Source organism: Biomphalaria glabrata, chromosome 14 (assembly GCF_947242115.1).
Source record: "Biomphalaria glabrata chromosome 14, xgBioGlab47.1, whole genome shotgun sequence".
In the NCBI taxonomy this organism is placed as follows: domain Eukaryota; kingdom Metazoa; phylum Mollusca; class Gastropoda; family Planorbidae; genus Biomphalaria; species Biomphalaria glabrata.
In genome coordinates this window covers 16303471-16319883 of record NC_074724.1, presented here as the reverse complement: position 1 = coordinate 16319883, position 16413 = coordinate 16303471, and the positions used below count along the sequence as shown (strand labels likewise).

At 36.9% G+C, this 16413-nt stretch overlaps 1 protein-coding gene across 4 annotated transcripts in view; it reads right to left on the bottom strand.

The window, feature by feature from the left end:
* The window catches only part of LOC106063420 (uncharacterized), a 28421-nt gene extending 12474 nt beyond the window's left edge, over positions 1-15947 (bottom strand). For 3 of the 4 annotated variants that reach the window (XM_056009824.1, XM_056009826.1, XM_056009825.1), the window contains exons 1-7: positions 15836-15947; positions 12569-12673; positions 12116-12231; positions 8391-8490; positions 6711-6902; positions 3054-3074; positions 2025-2231 (exon numbers count right to left, since the gene is read on the bottom strand). In XM_056009824.1, the coding sequence (XP_055865799.1) occupies positions 2025-2231; positions 3054-3074; positions 6711-6902; positions 8391-8490; positions 12116-12231; positions 12569-12629 (697 nt within the window). In that variant the 5' untranslated portion in view covers positions 12630-12673; positions 15836-15947. The remainder of the gene's footprint in view (positions 1-2024; positions 2232-3053; positions 3075-6710; positions 6903-8390; positions 8491-12115; positions 12232-12568; positions 12674-15835) is intronic. The other variant, XM_056009827.1, reaches the window with a different exon arrangement.
* Between the last annotated feature and the right edge of the window lie 466 nt (positions 15948-16413).

Genomic DNA, 16413 nt, shown 5'->3' with positions numbered 1-16413 from the left:
GTGGTCCACCCAGGCAGGTAAAAAGGCAGGTTTCAATATTTCAGAAAGAATATCAGAATGAAATTCTATCAAAGGTAAAGACAGAGAAGAATGGAGAAAGAAGGTTGACACATCTTGTGTGGTGCCTCAACGGTCCAGCAGGATAGGTGAAAGTGAAGGTGAAGTTAGATGTGTACGTGGCCTAACCGATGTCTATAATGGTTATCTAATTGATCTAATTGTTTTGCAAATGGTCAATCTCTTATTCAAAGCATTAAGGAAAAACAGTATTTCCTGTCTGTCATCGGTGATGATAGTGTTCACTTGATAATATGAAAAACTACTTATTAATTGGTGTTTTAAATTATGTTCCACTTATATGCATATTAATTAAATTTTTTTTTTGTCTTTTTAAAAATATAAAAGGAAACATTTTTGTGTATATGTAGTAGTTAGTAAGACACAACTTATTTAACTTAGCAATACATTAAAAAAATGACAAAAATCTAAAACCGTTTGCATAAATGTGTTAAATATATGTCATTTCCCTTACTAAATAGCCTCCCGTATCTGTTACTATTAATAGTGAAAAGATGCATCAGAACTTTGAATGGCCTAAAACAGGGGTTCTAAATCTGTGGGTCGCGTAAGATCATCGAAAATATGGATTATTATTGTCTACTCTTCTATTGCTGTATGTGTGTGTGGGGGGGGGTCGCGGTAGAGTGGTGTATTGTAGAAAGGGTCGCCGAGCATAAAAGGTTGAGAGCCGCTGACCTAAAATATCATGATGTCGGATTTTATCTTTTCTAGTTTACGAGATATAAATGGACGGACAGACAGACAAACCACAAAAAAACTAATAGCGTCTTTTTCCCTTTCGGGGGCCGCTGAGGGCTAAAGTAAATAAAACGGATCTTTCAACCTTGCATCATAAATAAAGCGATTTAACCTGCATCATAAATAAAGCGATTTAACCTGCAACATAAATAAAGCGATTTAACCTGCATCATAAATGAAGCGATTTAACCTGCATCATGAATAAAACGATTTAACTCTTTATTATCTTACTTTAGCAACATTGTGTTTTTAGAACAATTTTATTTTAATTTATTTTGTTCCTAGTTGACTCGTTAGACTGTGTACCTAACGCTTTGATTTTATATTTATCTAGATCTCCACCAGTCTTACAGAGGGAAAAAAACGTTTATGGCTCATTCAGTGGCAGAGTATCTGTCCCTACACCGTTACAGATTTGCATCTATCACTTAGTGATAGGACTCTTGAAGGTTTGATGATGCGAGACAGCAGTGCCTTGTAATCAAAGAGCGGTTCTATTTAAAGAATAGCCTTACTAGGCTGCTTAAAGCTTCCGTGTTTTGATTTGTGTGTGTTTGTTTTGTTCAGTTACTGGTCCCCACCTGCACCGGACTTTAAGCATTTTCAAGAAGTGACCAAGAGAAACGAATTAGTTTGTATGAGGTTGTTTGAAACGCAATCTATTTAAGAGTCTCTTAACCTGTAGACAATAGGATATATCTCTAACAGCTACAAGGCCGGCCTTACGTCATTGCAACCTTATCGGCCGCAGTGGGTCCCGAACTTTTATAGGCCCCGTGCTAACTCTAAGTTATTAAATTAAACCATTATAACTTCAGTGTTGCCACGGCCTCCTGATTTTCCAAGAGCTAATAGAAATTATTAAAATCTACTGAAAACGCATACAACTCTCCTGAAAAATAGGGGGAAAAATGTCATATTGGAGTGTCATTCAATTAACGACGATAGATTGAACTATTCATGCCAAAGGGCGTTATCTATGTAGGAAACAGAACGTTAATGATATACGTAAAGTTAATTGTGATGGTGATTTTGTACTTATTAATTTTATATTTTTATTCTTATTATCCTTTTCTTTACCCAGACTAGCACCTCGTAATCCATTTCGTAAAGTGCCACGCAACTGTTAAAGGCCGGCCCTGCATAGCCAATATAACCTTTGAAATGAAGCATTAAGTAAAAGCGAGGTGAAAAGTAAACATTACATTTTCTGTGCATTGTTTTGGGTGTTTTGTTCCCTGCTGGCTTCTCGTTAGTTCTCGTGTATCTCTTCCTGGCTTTCCTTTTCTTGGCTTTCCTTTGGGCCGTGTAGTAGAGCGTTGTCCCGAGGATTGAAGTACAGATCAAACAGAAAGTTAACATGGCCACAACGATGCCCAGCACAAGGGAACGTTTGGAGTCGGTTATTGTCACTTTCAGGGGGAGACAAGAGAAAATAGAAAAATAAGTTGTCGTACTTCAACAATAACAAAACCATGTTACAGTCAAAGCTTTATTACACTGAATGACAAACATCTACACACAGAGTAGAGATTACAAACACGAAATATGGTCAGCACACAGGCTATTGAATGTAGACAAACACTAGGGGCGACAATCAAACAAATTCACGACACAAGGAAAACATAAAAATTACTTTTTTTTTTAACAAACAAAGCCTACATTACTTCTACTAGCATCAGTTAGTTTGAAGCAGTCGTGTAATTAAATTTGTAATAGATCTAGACTAACAAAAAAAAATGTGAAAATTAGAACTAAAGCCTTCTCAGGTTTCACAAGCCAAAGCGGTAACAACTGTACTAGTGTAGAGGATATGACCAATGAAGATTGTAGAGTTATCTATTGTTTCTATTTCATGTATGTGTTCACTAAGCTTGAGAATACTGCCTAATATAAAGGGTACTAATTCAGCTTATACCACCACTTAAATCAAGTACTATTTCATTTCCTTGCTTGAGATACCAAACAAAGTAATTTATTACCAACAGTTAATTAATTATTTTGTTAAATTTTTGAATTGATTCCTGTTTTGTCAAGTAAAAGAAATAATTGAGCGAGATTTGAACCTGATCCGAGATTTGATGTGGTAGAAAAAAACGTGTAAAACGTTTTGACCGAACATACAGACACAGACACAGATGATATGAGATTTGTACAATCTGAGCACTTCAATATATTGATAAAACTGAACAACTGAGATTTGCTATCATCTTATATAAGTATAATGTACATACCAGTTCTTCTGCTTGTTGAATCTATATTGAAAGATGAAAGAAAAAAAAATTAGCATGTATAAGAAAGTTGAATGTATTCTAATTATATTTCTTTAAGAATCTAGAACTAAGCATTTACTAAATAACGAGACAATGTTACTATGCCTCATACTAGCCTGCAAAATCTTTATGGGTTCAGGCTTAATGGCATCTTAACGGGCATTTCGAAAATACACTGAACACTCACCTTGACCTTTGTATTCTTTCAAAAGGTAGTCATACACAAAGTAGACATACACAAAGTAGTCATACACAAGGTAGTCATACACAAAGTAGTCATACACAAAGTAGTCATACACAAAGTAGTCATACACAAAGTAGTCATACACAAGGTAGTCATACACAAAGTAGTCATACACAAAGTAATCATACACAAAGTAGTCATACACAAAGTAGTCATACACAAGGTAGTCATACACAAGGTAGTCATACACAAAGTAGTCATACACAAAGTAGTCATACACAAGGTAGTCATACACAAAGTAGTCATACACAAAGTAGTCATACACAAGGCACTAGCGGATCCAGAAAATTGAAGGGGGGGGGGCATTTTTTCGCTAACCCTAACGCAGTAAACCCTAATCCTAAGCATAAATGCGCGTACAGCATATATATATATATATATAGGGGGTGGGGCGACTCGAGAAAAGAATTTAATTTATAGCATATATAAATTATATTAGTGACATTTATTTTTAAATTTTGTAATTTCTTAACTAAAATATAAAAAAATAAAAGTATTGGTTTGTCCGATGGGCTAAGGGCAATTGTATGTTTTTAACCCCCCTTTCCCACCTGGTACAACCCTTTATGATTTTATATTTACTAATGATAAAATTTGAGATCTGATTTTGTGTACGACATAATATACAAATGGGTTTAAACATCAATATGTACCTTATATTATATAGATATTCAAAAATGTTTTTCACAAACTGTGATTTCTCCATAAAAATAGGACCGCCCACGCACTCAGAGGACTAGGGTGGGGAAGGTAGTAGAAACAATCACCCCACCCCCCACATCACAGAATCGGCCAAGATACCAGAAGTGTAGCGATATAATATAAAATTATATAGTAATTCAACTAATGTTTTCACAAATTACGATTTCTAAGTTAGCCCGCCACCCCCCCACTCAAAGGGTTTAGGTGGAAAGGGCAGTATATATATTCGCCCACCCCACCCAATCGGCTAACAGGGAAATGACTGAAATGACATAATATAAATATCGGTTAAAATATTAATAACAAGCTTTAATTATACAGATATTTAATTGATTCTGTTAACAAGCTGTGATTTCTACAAATAAATTGGACCACACCCCTTTCAAAAGTTTTTGTTGGGAGGGAGGGTGGAATTGATGCCTTCGCCACATCCCAATACAGCCTAATCAGCCAACATACTAGGGGGGAACGAAATAATCTAAAAGTAGGTTGAAATATGCACAAAGTAGTCATACACAAGGTAGCCATACACAAGGTAGTGATAAACTAGGTAGCCATACACAAGGTAGTCATACACAAGGTAGTCATACAATAGGTAGTCCTACACAAAGTAGTCATACACAAGGTAGTCCTACACAAAGTAGTCATACACAAGGTAGTCATACACTAGGTAGTCCTACACAAGGTAGTCCTACACAAGGTAGTCATACACAAGGTAGTCCTACACAAAGTAGTCATACACAAGGTAGTCATACACAAGGTAGTCCTACACAAGGTAGTCATACACAAGGTAGTCATACACTAGGTAGTCCTACACAAGGTAGTCCTACACAAAGTAGTCATACACTAGGTAGTCATACACAAGGTAGTCCTACACAAGGTAGTCCTACACAAAGTAGTCATACACAAGGTAGTCATACACTAGGTAGTCCTACACAAGGTAGTCCTACACAAGGTAGTCATACACTAGGTAGTCCTACACAAGTTAGTCCTACACAAGGTAGTCCTACACAAAGTAGGCCTACACAAAGTAGTCATACACAAAGTAGGCCTAAACAAAGTAGTTATACACAAGGTAGTCATACACAAGGTAGTCCTACATAAGGTAGTCATACACAAGGTAGTCATACACAAGGTAGTCCTACACAAGGTAGTCCTACACAAGGTAGTCCTACACAACGTAGTCCTACACAAGGTAGTCCTACACAATGTTGTCCTACACAAGGTAGTCATACACAAAGTAGTCATACTGTTATAAACTTGGTGGTGGCACAGAGAGGGGTAGTGGTGTGTGTGTAGTCAGCCGACGCAAATTGCCCCAGGCCAGCGCTAGACGAGCGGTCAACCGTGACGAGTTACGACGGTCAGCCGAGACGAGTGTCAACACGAGGGTTCACGGCAAAGGTTCAGAGCCCGGTTCACTACAGTCCAGTTGACTACAGCACAGTTCAGCGGTGTGGTTCTGTACGGAGCATTACGACGGTTCAGTGCGAAAGTACAGTTGAGGCGAACGGCGTCTTGATCTTGGTCTGTGATCGAGTTCGACACAACGAGCCTAGTGTGTGAAGTCAGTCCTGAACTTTTGAACCCAGTGCAAGCCCGGAACGAGACGGAGAGGCCAGTGCAAGAGTTGATACGGCGGAACGGTGTTATCGGAGAGATATTTGTACAGTGTACGTGTTGCCAATTGTACAGTATTGGCTTTTATTTATTCAACTTTTAAAGTGATACGTTACTTTGGAGCCCTGAGTTGTCAAGTTCTTTAAGTTGGTGGTGTAAGGTGCAGTTTGCAGAGAGCCTGGATAGTGAGATTCGTAACAATACACAAAGTAGTCATACACAAGGTAGTCCTACACAAGGTAGTCATACACAAGGTAGTAATACACAAGGTAGGCATACACAAGGTAGTCATACACAAGGTAGTCACACACAAGGTAGTTATCACAAGGTAGTCACACACAAGATAGTTATACACAAGGTAGTCACACACAAGGTAGTCATACACAAGGTAGTCCTACACAAGGTAGTCATACACAAGGTAGTCACACACAAGGTAGTTATACACAAGGTAGTCATACACAAGGTAAATTTTGGCTTTCGTCCGCCGCACGCGATTTGTAGAATCAATTTCGTATTAAGTCTGACGTTTTGTTGTGGACCATTGTATTTGTCACGTGAAGTCGTTAACAGAGATAGTACGACAGTCTACAGAAATTCGACCGTAATGATATTGGAGAGTCGAGAAGAATTGCCTTAGAAGGGACGTCCTCAAATGTTGTTCTCACAAAAATTGTGTACATTCTAAACAATGCTATTTCGAAGATGGCACGAATTTTAGTTTTCATTTTAAAATATAATTAATCATGTCACTTAAATTGTTCAGTTTTCAAACGTAGATTCACAACTAAAAGATTAAAAGATTAAAATGTATGGCCTTATGAAGGTAGAAAACAAGACTGAACGACTCGCCCCACCTTATCAGCACTTGTCGTGATTACCCCCCTCCCTTTTGTTGGCGCGCCACTCGGTTATATAAAGGGCCCTATTATAATACAACTTTTAAGGCTTCTATTGAAATGCTGATATTACATTATGTAGTGTTGTGGTATGATTTTTAGACATGTATTCAAGGCTATAAATTTTTTTTATTGTATTTAAAACAGGTAACTTACAAGAACAGATATACGGAAAAGTGTATCTACAATAAATATTTTTGAGCTTCATCTCCTTGACGTCTAATGCTACGCAGTCACCATTGCTGTCCAGTGGAAACATTGGAGCCCAGAACTCTTTTTCTATTGGACTGTTATCTGCCAGCCACACAAATTCACGAGTGTCTTTCAACTTCCTTGCCGCTACCCACCCTGTGATGACAGCAATTGAAAAAAAAAATGAATCAAAGAGTAAAATCAGGCATATAGCTGAAACAATGACTTAGTGATACATTGTAACCAAATATCAAGAAAATCAATGCTCCAGAGAAAAGTGAACTGGATGCTTCTACAATTTGACTTCTGGTAGCTTGGAGTTTCAAAACAGAAGTGTAAGTAATGTAGGTACTAGACATTCTGAAACTCTTTCGAATGTTAACTGAGATGATGACAAACTGTAAATAGATGAGACGTATCGAGGTTTGAACGTTTTCATAAATTCAATAAGTTTTAAGCTTCAAATTAAGTCTACTCAATGAATTATATTGTTTGGTATTACATTTCGTAAATGCTTTGCTTGAAAAAGTGTTCAGTCTGTTATTCACATCAATACTAGTATCCTGGGCATAGAGTTGGACATCTTATCTTATATAATACAGACGTTACTTCAAAAAAGAAGATGATTACGTCCTACGCGTCATGCATTTAATCATGCATATTAACCAATGACTTAAATTCTGCCAAGTCACTGGTTTTCCTGGTCATCAGGATACATTTCTAAAACAGCATTACTATTCATCCCCTGAATTATAACTATCTAGATTTATAATTCTCAAGACGCCCTTGTATAGGAAGTGGAACTTTTTATTAAGACATTCAAAGGAAAAAAAACATCAAAATGATTGGTTGAGATTTGGATTGAGTAAGGTACAGATAATCCATTGGCTCCTGCAAGGGGTGCAAGGTGGAGCATAAGTACCACCCAGAATTCTTATCCAAATTCTAGCTTTTTTTTCAAATCAAATCAATTAACTTCTAATTAGCAACTGTACAAGTATTTTTTTTGCCTTGGAAAAAGAAAATGATTGCCATCCGTCTTACGATGCGATAAAAGTGAAAGCTTCTTGGAACAAGAGTAAAACGTGCAGTCATCTTGAGAAACGTTTAAGTACATCCACTGAAGTTGCCATTGCTGTTAGCGTTGGATGAAATGACAAGTCAAACACGTCCACCAGTTTACAATGACAGAAGATATAGGAATGTTCTTCACATGCCTTCATCACAATGTCTGATTTGGATGGACGGATGGACGGAGCACTGGCAGTGGTAAATAAACGAAAACTACGAGCAGCAGCATTCTAAGTTAACTGCAATTGCTGGTTATTTTGGTAATGAAACTGAAGGTATCTTAGATACTGCTAGATGTCTTTGGGCGTTCCATTTGTTGATGGCTGTTCTATTCTAGAAGACTTCTTTGGTTTGGTCTCTGTTGTTCAGAGATACACAGTGTCTGTCTAACGTCATTGTTTAGCGAATTCCTTATGTAAAGTCTAGACATGGAGAGACTACTAATATATTTAGACTGCATAGGTGTGTGTGTGTGTGTGTAAAGTGTATAGTTGTTTTGCATGTGTGTGTTGATGAACAAATAGAGGAAGGAACATTTATTTAATAATTAATTTAATAATTAATTTAATTTACTAAGCGTTCCGTATTTTCCGGTACATCTCTCTGTGACTTGCTCTAAGACGTTAGATGAGTTGAATTTAGCGATGTCCCTGTACGGGTCATAACATTTATCCTGAAGACATACAAAGAAATTCTAATAAATTCTAACATTGATATATACATTTATAAATACATTTGGGGCCACCTCCCCAACTCATGAACTCTTATCTTGACTCAACCTGTGGGGCACAGTGTCATGGCAAGGCGGGGAGACGGGTTTTTTTTTAGAAATAAATAGATGACATTGAAGCGTATTTCAGATATATTAACTCAATGTAAATGAATGGATATTTTTAAAATCCACAGTTTGAAAAACAAATGACTGCTCATAACTTTCTTGTCTCTCTTATTCCTAAGTGTTCGATATAATTAGATTCATACACAGTGGCGTAACTAAGGGGGGGGGGGAGAAATTTAAAATCCCCCCGGGCCCCCACCTAGGGGGGGGGCCCCCAAATGGGTGTCCGAAATTTATTTGTAAATACATAAATTAATATATTTGATTGACAAATAGTGTCAACGGGTGTCTTTTTTTTCAACATTTATGGATTAAAAATTTATCACAAAGACTAAACCTAGATCTAGGTCTATCAGTACGTTGACTTTGTTGACATTTTAAAAATATTTTTCCCACAGAGATCAAAGTTTTTTTTAAAGTTAGTTTTACATTTTAAACTTTGTTGCCACGAATAAAACTGCATGATATACAGCGAATTTAAGGTATCTTGTTACCTTTACTAATAATAGATCTAAATGGCGAGTATTTTATGGCTACACTAATTAACCTTGAAGCAAAATTTACAGAATCGAGTATAACAGATCCAAAAGTTATTCTTAATAATGCAAGAATAGTCCATTATTCGGGTTTGGCGTCTATAATTTCAGAATTAAACTTCACACTCGAGTTATTACCCCTCTATTCATCTTTCCTCAATCCAATGGAAACTCTATTTTTATTTCCATCTAATCCTTTTGCTTTAGCACAAAACATAAACAACAAACAATAACGTAATATCATATAATATTAGCACATCCTTCCTTTTGAAGTTATTATCACACCCTTCATTTTAAAGTTCTTAAGAGTGATATCTACCATTTGCGGGGCCCTATGCAAAACGAATCGCGCGGGGCCTAGTCTGGGTAGGGATGAGCATAATGTCAATATTTTTTTTTTTTAATTAGAAAATAGGCATACTTTCGTCTTTGCCATACATTTTTATCAAATGAAAGCTCGCAATGCCACTTTTTATTTATTGGCACCCCAAAATGTCAATTTCGTCTATTCTTCAGGAGATTTGAATAAATTCAAAAAAAGTTCAGGACTTTATCGTATATTTTGCCTTTTCATAAGATTTCCTGGAGGCCCTGGAAAATCAAGAGGTCACGAAAACCCTGTTATTTTATATACGTTATAATGGTTTAATTTAATAATGTACACTTAGAATTAGCGCGTGTCCTATGAAAGCGCGGGGCCCACTGCGACCGCATAGGCTGCAGTGGCCTAAGGCCGGCCCTGTCTACTAGGAACTTTAACAATTCGTCCATTTCTCGTTGTCTTGACTGGCACAACAAGTTCTCTAGACGTTGGTCTATAACTGTCTGTTTCGTTTGTTCCAAAAGTTTGCAGTTCATTGTCTTCATCGGTATCATAGTACCCAGAGATGTCTTCATCGAAACTCTTATTCAAAAAGCGTTGATTTCTTCTGTATGTTTTTCCGTTTGCCTTTATGATGTAAGATCTGGGTGCTGAATGTTTTTTATGACAACTGCTTTCTGCCATGTTTGACCTAGACGAACTCTCCGACAGAATAATCTTTAGGTAGTCTTGCTTTTGCATTGTATTTCACTTTGCTTTTCATCTGTCGTTCGTTGAGTAATGTCTCTGCATTTTCAGCTACCGATGGTTTCAATAGTTCGGGATCAGTTCGAATGATTCCCTGAGTCTTCTACTCGTCACCAGTTGTGATGGTGAATATGGCAGTCCACTTATCGGAGTATTTCTATACTCGAGCATAACGAGATATGGATCTTTCCCACTTTTGTATGCTCTGAATCCTTTTGCTTGCGCACAAAACATAAACAACCAACAATGACGTAGTACCATATAATATTAGCACAGAATCTTCTTCCTGCAGTGGAAAATTAAGAATTTTTTGCCTATCTTGAATTCTGGTCAAAGCTCTTGCTCCCAATTAATATAGTTCGGAAGAAACTACAAAAGTCTGGACTGCATATATGGAAAGCTGCTAAAGAAATTAGTACCCTTTCATGCTTTCTGCAAAATGATGAGAAACTGACAAAAACCCAATCCATCAAAAAAGCAAAAGAAGGTAGTGAATACTATGGATTCCCTGTAATCCCTGTGGGAAGCGTGGTCGAGAGGCTAAGTGCGCTTGAACTTGGCTTGTCTTGGCTACCTAGAAGGGGACTCGAGGTTCGACACCCGACTCGGGCAGAGTTGCGTTTACTGAGCGCCTAAAGGCAGAACGGAAAACCAACTCCTAGATTGGACCAAAGCGCTCTGAGCATGCTATAGACATGAAAGTAACGCTACATTAAAGCTATAATAATAATAATAATCAAAACAACCAGAAGAAAGAAAAGACTTGATGGGAAGTTGAGTTCTAATGTAGGACTGTCAATTGAACTGCAATTCAAACGTGTTGCGACAGAAGTGCTGGACAGATTTCATATGGAGATGAAGGGCAGATTTCAAAGGCTGGAAAGAAAATGGATACCATTGGGTTTCTTTTTGAACCAAGACACCTGTTAGATGAAGACCCGCTTATGACAAACTGTGCTACTTTTCCTGTTTGTATGATGAAATAAATGGAAAATCGCTTTTTCAATGATGTCATTGATGCACGAGCACTTTTCATCAACAAACCAGTAATACAATCACCAATAGACATATTGAGGAAACAGGCTTCATATGGTAATTACGTGTGCTCAAACTTTGCAACCTCCTCCGAATACTGCTAACTCAGGCCACTTCCATTGCGTCATGTGAGAGATCATTCTCAAAGCTCAAGTTCATCAAAAGCTATCTCAGGAGCACAATGACACAAGAAAGGCTTATCATGGCTTTAATGTCAGTGAAGTCACAAATACTAGTAAGTATCGATGTAGTTGATGTTATAGATGTCTTTGCTGCACAGAATGCACGGCGATATCGAGATTTGTCACTTGTGCATTATTTAACTAATAAACAAAGCTTTTATTCATTAAAAGAGTCTTGATTACTTTTTGTTATATACTAAACCAATTTGATTTGGGGCTTATATATTTTATTCCATGTCATATGTCGAATGTCGAATGTCAAAATGCAAGGGGCCCCCAAAGAGGTCAATCCCCCCGGGCCCCCAAATCCCTAGTTACGCCCCTGTTCATACATTGTCTCAATTATTCTGAAGTGAAAGTAATTTAAATTTTAACTTTTGTTTTTTTCCCCAGTTTTTTTTTTTTTAATAGTTTTTTTTTTGTTGTTTTTTTTTCAATGTCAACCATTTATTGTTTGTTTTGGTTGCCATGTCACTGAACAACTTGTCTTTGTTATCAATGAAATAGAATAATTTAAGATAAGAAATTTAGCGTGCAACATTAATTTTCATTTCTGTTTTTCCTGTTCAGGAATTATTTAAATTGTACTAATGTACAGATTGTGTATAAAAATGCATTGAGTCACGTCAAAAGAATACCTCATATTCGGAGAAATCTATTGTAGAAAAGAGACATCTATAGCAGACTCCCTCTAGCACAATACAAGGCTTTAAATACAACGATTCTTTTGGTGATTCTTTTGGTGGTTCTGGAACTAAAGAAAGCCATAATGTATGGAAAGTAACAAAAGACAATGTTTATAGTCACCTGAAGAAGACAAACGGAAGTGGAAGACAAACAAAAAAACAGAATTGGGTTTAGTTAGAGAAAAGAATGAAGGTTTACGTAGGCGGTAGAAGAAAGGGTTCACTAGATATAAGGGTTCACATACACGAGAGAAGAAACTTTAACATAGACAAGAAAAAAGGTTCCCATACAAAAGAGAAAAAAAAAGTTTCTCCTTCATTTTTTTCTTTTATCCAATGTGATTCAAAAGTAAACAAAACAAAAAAAAAAGAGCGTGCACATTCTTATCTTGAAGATAAACTGACCTTGTGAAATCACTGGGCTCAATTCAAGCAATAACACCAACACAGAAATTAGGATGATCATTTTACGGAGGACAAACCCTTCAATCTCTCTGTTATCCTTTGCAGCTGAAAGACAATACAATTGATATAGATACTTTAATCATGAAAAAATAAATCTTTATTTTTGTATAAACACAAGAAGGCTGCAGCGAGTATACACTTTTAATAGTCCTCAATGAATGTCTTAAAATCGGACTACTGCTTACAAAGTTATCTTCCTAGTCTTGTGGTATACGCTCTAGACTAACATTTGGTGGTCTCGGTAGGTCCGGGTTTGAAACCTGCACTCTGCAATCCTCTGTTGTCCTGGGGGATGTTTGGGCTAGGATAAAGATGATCTTCAACGCTTTAACTATTTACAAAACTGTTATCGGCCTAAAATCAAAACGCATTAATGGATAGAGGTGATACAGATATTGAAGTGATACAGATGTTGACGTGATACAGATATTGACGTGATACACATATTAAACGTGATACAGATATTGAAGTGATACAGATGTTGACGTGATACAGATATTGAAGTGATACATATGATGACGTGATACAGATATTGACGTGATACAGATATTGAACGTGATACATATATTGAACGTGATACAGGTGTTGACGTGAAACAGATGTTGACGTGATACAGATATTGACGTGATACATATGTTGACGTGATACAGATATTGACGTGATACAGATGTTGACGTGATACAGATGTTGACGTGATACAGATGTTGACGTGATACAGATGTTGACGTGAAACAGATGTTGACGTGATACAGATATTGACGTGATACAGATGTTGACGTGTTACAGATATTGACGTGATACAGATGTTGACGTGATACAGATATTGACGTGATACTGATAGTGCAGTTTTGAATTTTTGTTCATTTCCTTTTGGCGGTGCCTGAAAATGAGTATCAGATAAAGAAGATCAAATTTGGTTAATGAAAAAAAAACAACGAAATTTCTCGCCTTGAAAACAGTTGTAGCAATGTTTGTGAATGTAGCTATTTGTTAAGTCGAGCAACTAGGTGAACAATTACAAACCTTGTTCAGTTTCTGAAAAACACAAAGATTTCAATTTTTTGTTTCAAATAACATCCCACATGGACGTTCTACGTGTAGACTTCCATTGGACTACGTCTGATTTGTGTTTTCTGAAGGGACTAACACAATATCGCCGCTGCTTTTCTGTTTGTCATACTGCCGATTCATACAACATAGGTATGGCTCATTCTCGAGAGAGAGACATTTGGTGCTCTAGGATGAAATTGTTCTGCTTTTATCTTTTTGATTAGGGTTAGAATCTGCTGTTGCTAAACAATTCGATTCTGAAGCGTCGAACTTCGGCTAAATTCGTGAATGAGATTGCATCTACTTCATGGCAGCTTTTCTTCTTCATTGTCATAGACCGCTTCAGTCATTATGCTCTCGGCAAGGTTCATACCAGCAGCCACAGTCTGTCTCTATGCCCTCGGATCTTTTGAAATTTCCTTCCCCATACTTCTATTGATTTCTCCAGTCTTGAGATTTCCCTGCAAACATGTTGTTTCTTTGGCGTCCCTTGGGCAAACTTGGCATGAAGGATGTCTTTGGGAATTTTCCCATCTGGTAAGCCTATGATTGACATGACGAAGTCATGTATTTATCAATGAGTAATAAGTCATTTTGGAGTATTCTGCAATGATTAGCTAGTTAAAGAAAGGAGATAAGTAAGGGACAAAAGTGTAACTCTGTGTCAGTGTGACTGTTATTTAGATAGACAATTGTCTTCGGAGAAGCAAATCTGCTTGTAGCAACATGTCCTACTTTCCTACTTATCATTGTCCTTCTTCGGCCATCTCTTCACATCGCCGTCCTCATGACAAATCATGTAAGAGCTTCGATTTAGACTTGCTTTTGTTTATTGTAAAAGAAGGAGGTTAAGATTTAGGATACAACTTTTACGGGCTTAGATTAGAAAAAAAGAAGTAACACAAGAAGTAACAGGCCAATGAACTCTATTTAATATCCCTTTGACATTTACGCTTACACGATAGAGGTTCTGGTGCAAAGTTATTGTTGTTTGTCTAAGTTTGTATTACTCATTATGACAAGCATGACATGCTCAAGAGGGAAGTGCAATGAGCTGATTGAAAACGAACTATTCAGGAAGCGTTGATACATTAAATGGGGGACAGTGGCCGACGACCTGCTCGTGGTGTCCTCTGGTAGAGTAAGTTACCCTCTTCCTCTCGGGGTGTTCCTAAAACGGCTAATGTTACGGAAGCCTACAACTTCCTGGCCGACTCTCTCGCTCTCCTGGTACAGAGTTCTGCTGGTTGGGGGTAACGCTGAGTTCTGATAAACAAGAGTTTTGCAAGTTCGTTTGGTGTAGAGACTGCGCTGAAACTGATAAACCGCTGCCAATTAAACCTTCGGGATCTAAACTGGTTGTTACAAAGAAGGTCTCCTGCCTCACTCCATTTTTTTGGGTTTAACCCTGCACATACTGGTGAGTGGCTGAATTAAAACAGCAGAGCTTTTACAAGATTTGAACACTCGAGCCCTCACTCAAACGAAGTTTGATGATGGTGATGAATACTTTACATATTAATACTATTCAAAGTGATTTCGTTGCATCATTGAACCAGCTGTTAAGCAAAGAGAATGTGATGCTCTCATTGAGAGATTGGATAAACAAGAGACAGTGTCGCATTAAAATAACAGGGCGTAGCTCGTATCATTTTCTCATTCATCCCGCTCTACAGCTGTCATTTCAAATTAGAGTCTCTTTGCATTACAGTTATGAATGGAATGATTCAATTCTTAGAGTGCTATGGTCCAATCTCTTTGTGAATCATTGAAAAGGGAGGGGTGATAATGTATATAGTATATACATACATATTGTATATCCAGAACACCCTTCTCTTAGTGTAAGCTGCAGCCAAATGATTAGTGCGTTTTCACTTAAATGCAGTGCCTTTTATAGCAGCTCCCAGTTGTATATAGATCTAGATCTAAAATTAAAATCTCTTTTAGTATTTCTGTTCCCATTTTTCTTTTTATTAACCAAACTACCTTGTCTAGATATATGTAGATCTACATTGAAAAATATTGGCAATCTTGTATTAATCGATAAGAGAAGGTCTAATAATAGTTTAATAAAGAATTAGATCTTGATCTATATCTACTGACAAACAAAAACCAAAACCAAAACAAATAAACAAATAAAATGATTCGGTTTATTACCTTAAAGTTTGGAATCATAACGTCACCCATAATGTTTAGACTTACACAACAAATAAATACTTCAAGCTTGTCTGACTTTTAATGTTTACATCGCGCTAACTTCCTTATAAGATAAACCCGCACGTTCAATGACATGTTTCAGTTCTCAATGAACTAAATGTGCGAAATGTGTGTCTTGTGGTTGTCACAACTAAGTAGATCTAAATACATTCTAAATTACAACAAAAAATATTGTCTGACAAAATTTAAAGATTTATAATATTTGTTTAGAGTCTATATTTTAAAAATATAACAAAATATTTACTTTCTTTAAAGATTGAGCTTCTGTAATTTCTTAGATAAATTGTATCTTATTACATTATACATATATAATAAGGCTTTTCTTCGAGTCCCAAGATTAGTAAGAATGCAGCATTTACTGTGATGGCGCAGCCCCAGCTGTTACCTACATATTTTGCCTCGTCCAGGGCAGGCATAACCATTGTCCGCAGGTGGTCAATTTAGATTTTCGTTTCGCCGTCTGCGTTTGACCTCGACAGTAGAATTTCTTTTTGGTCTCAAATGTGACCTCCAGCTGT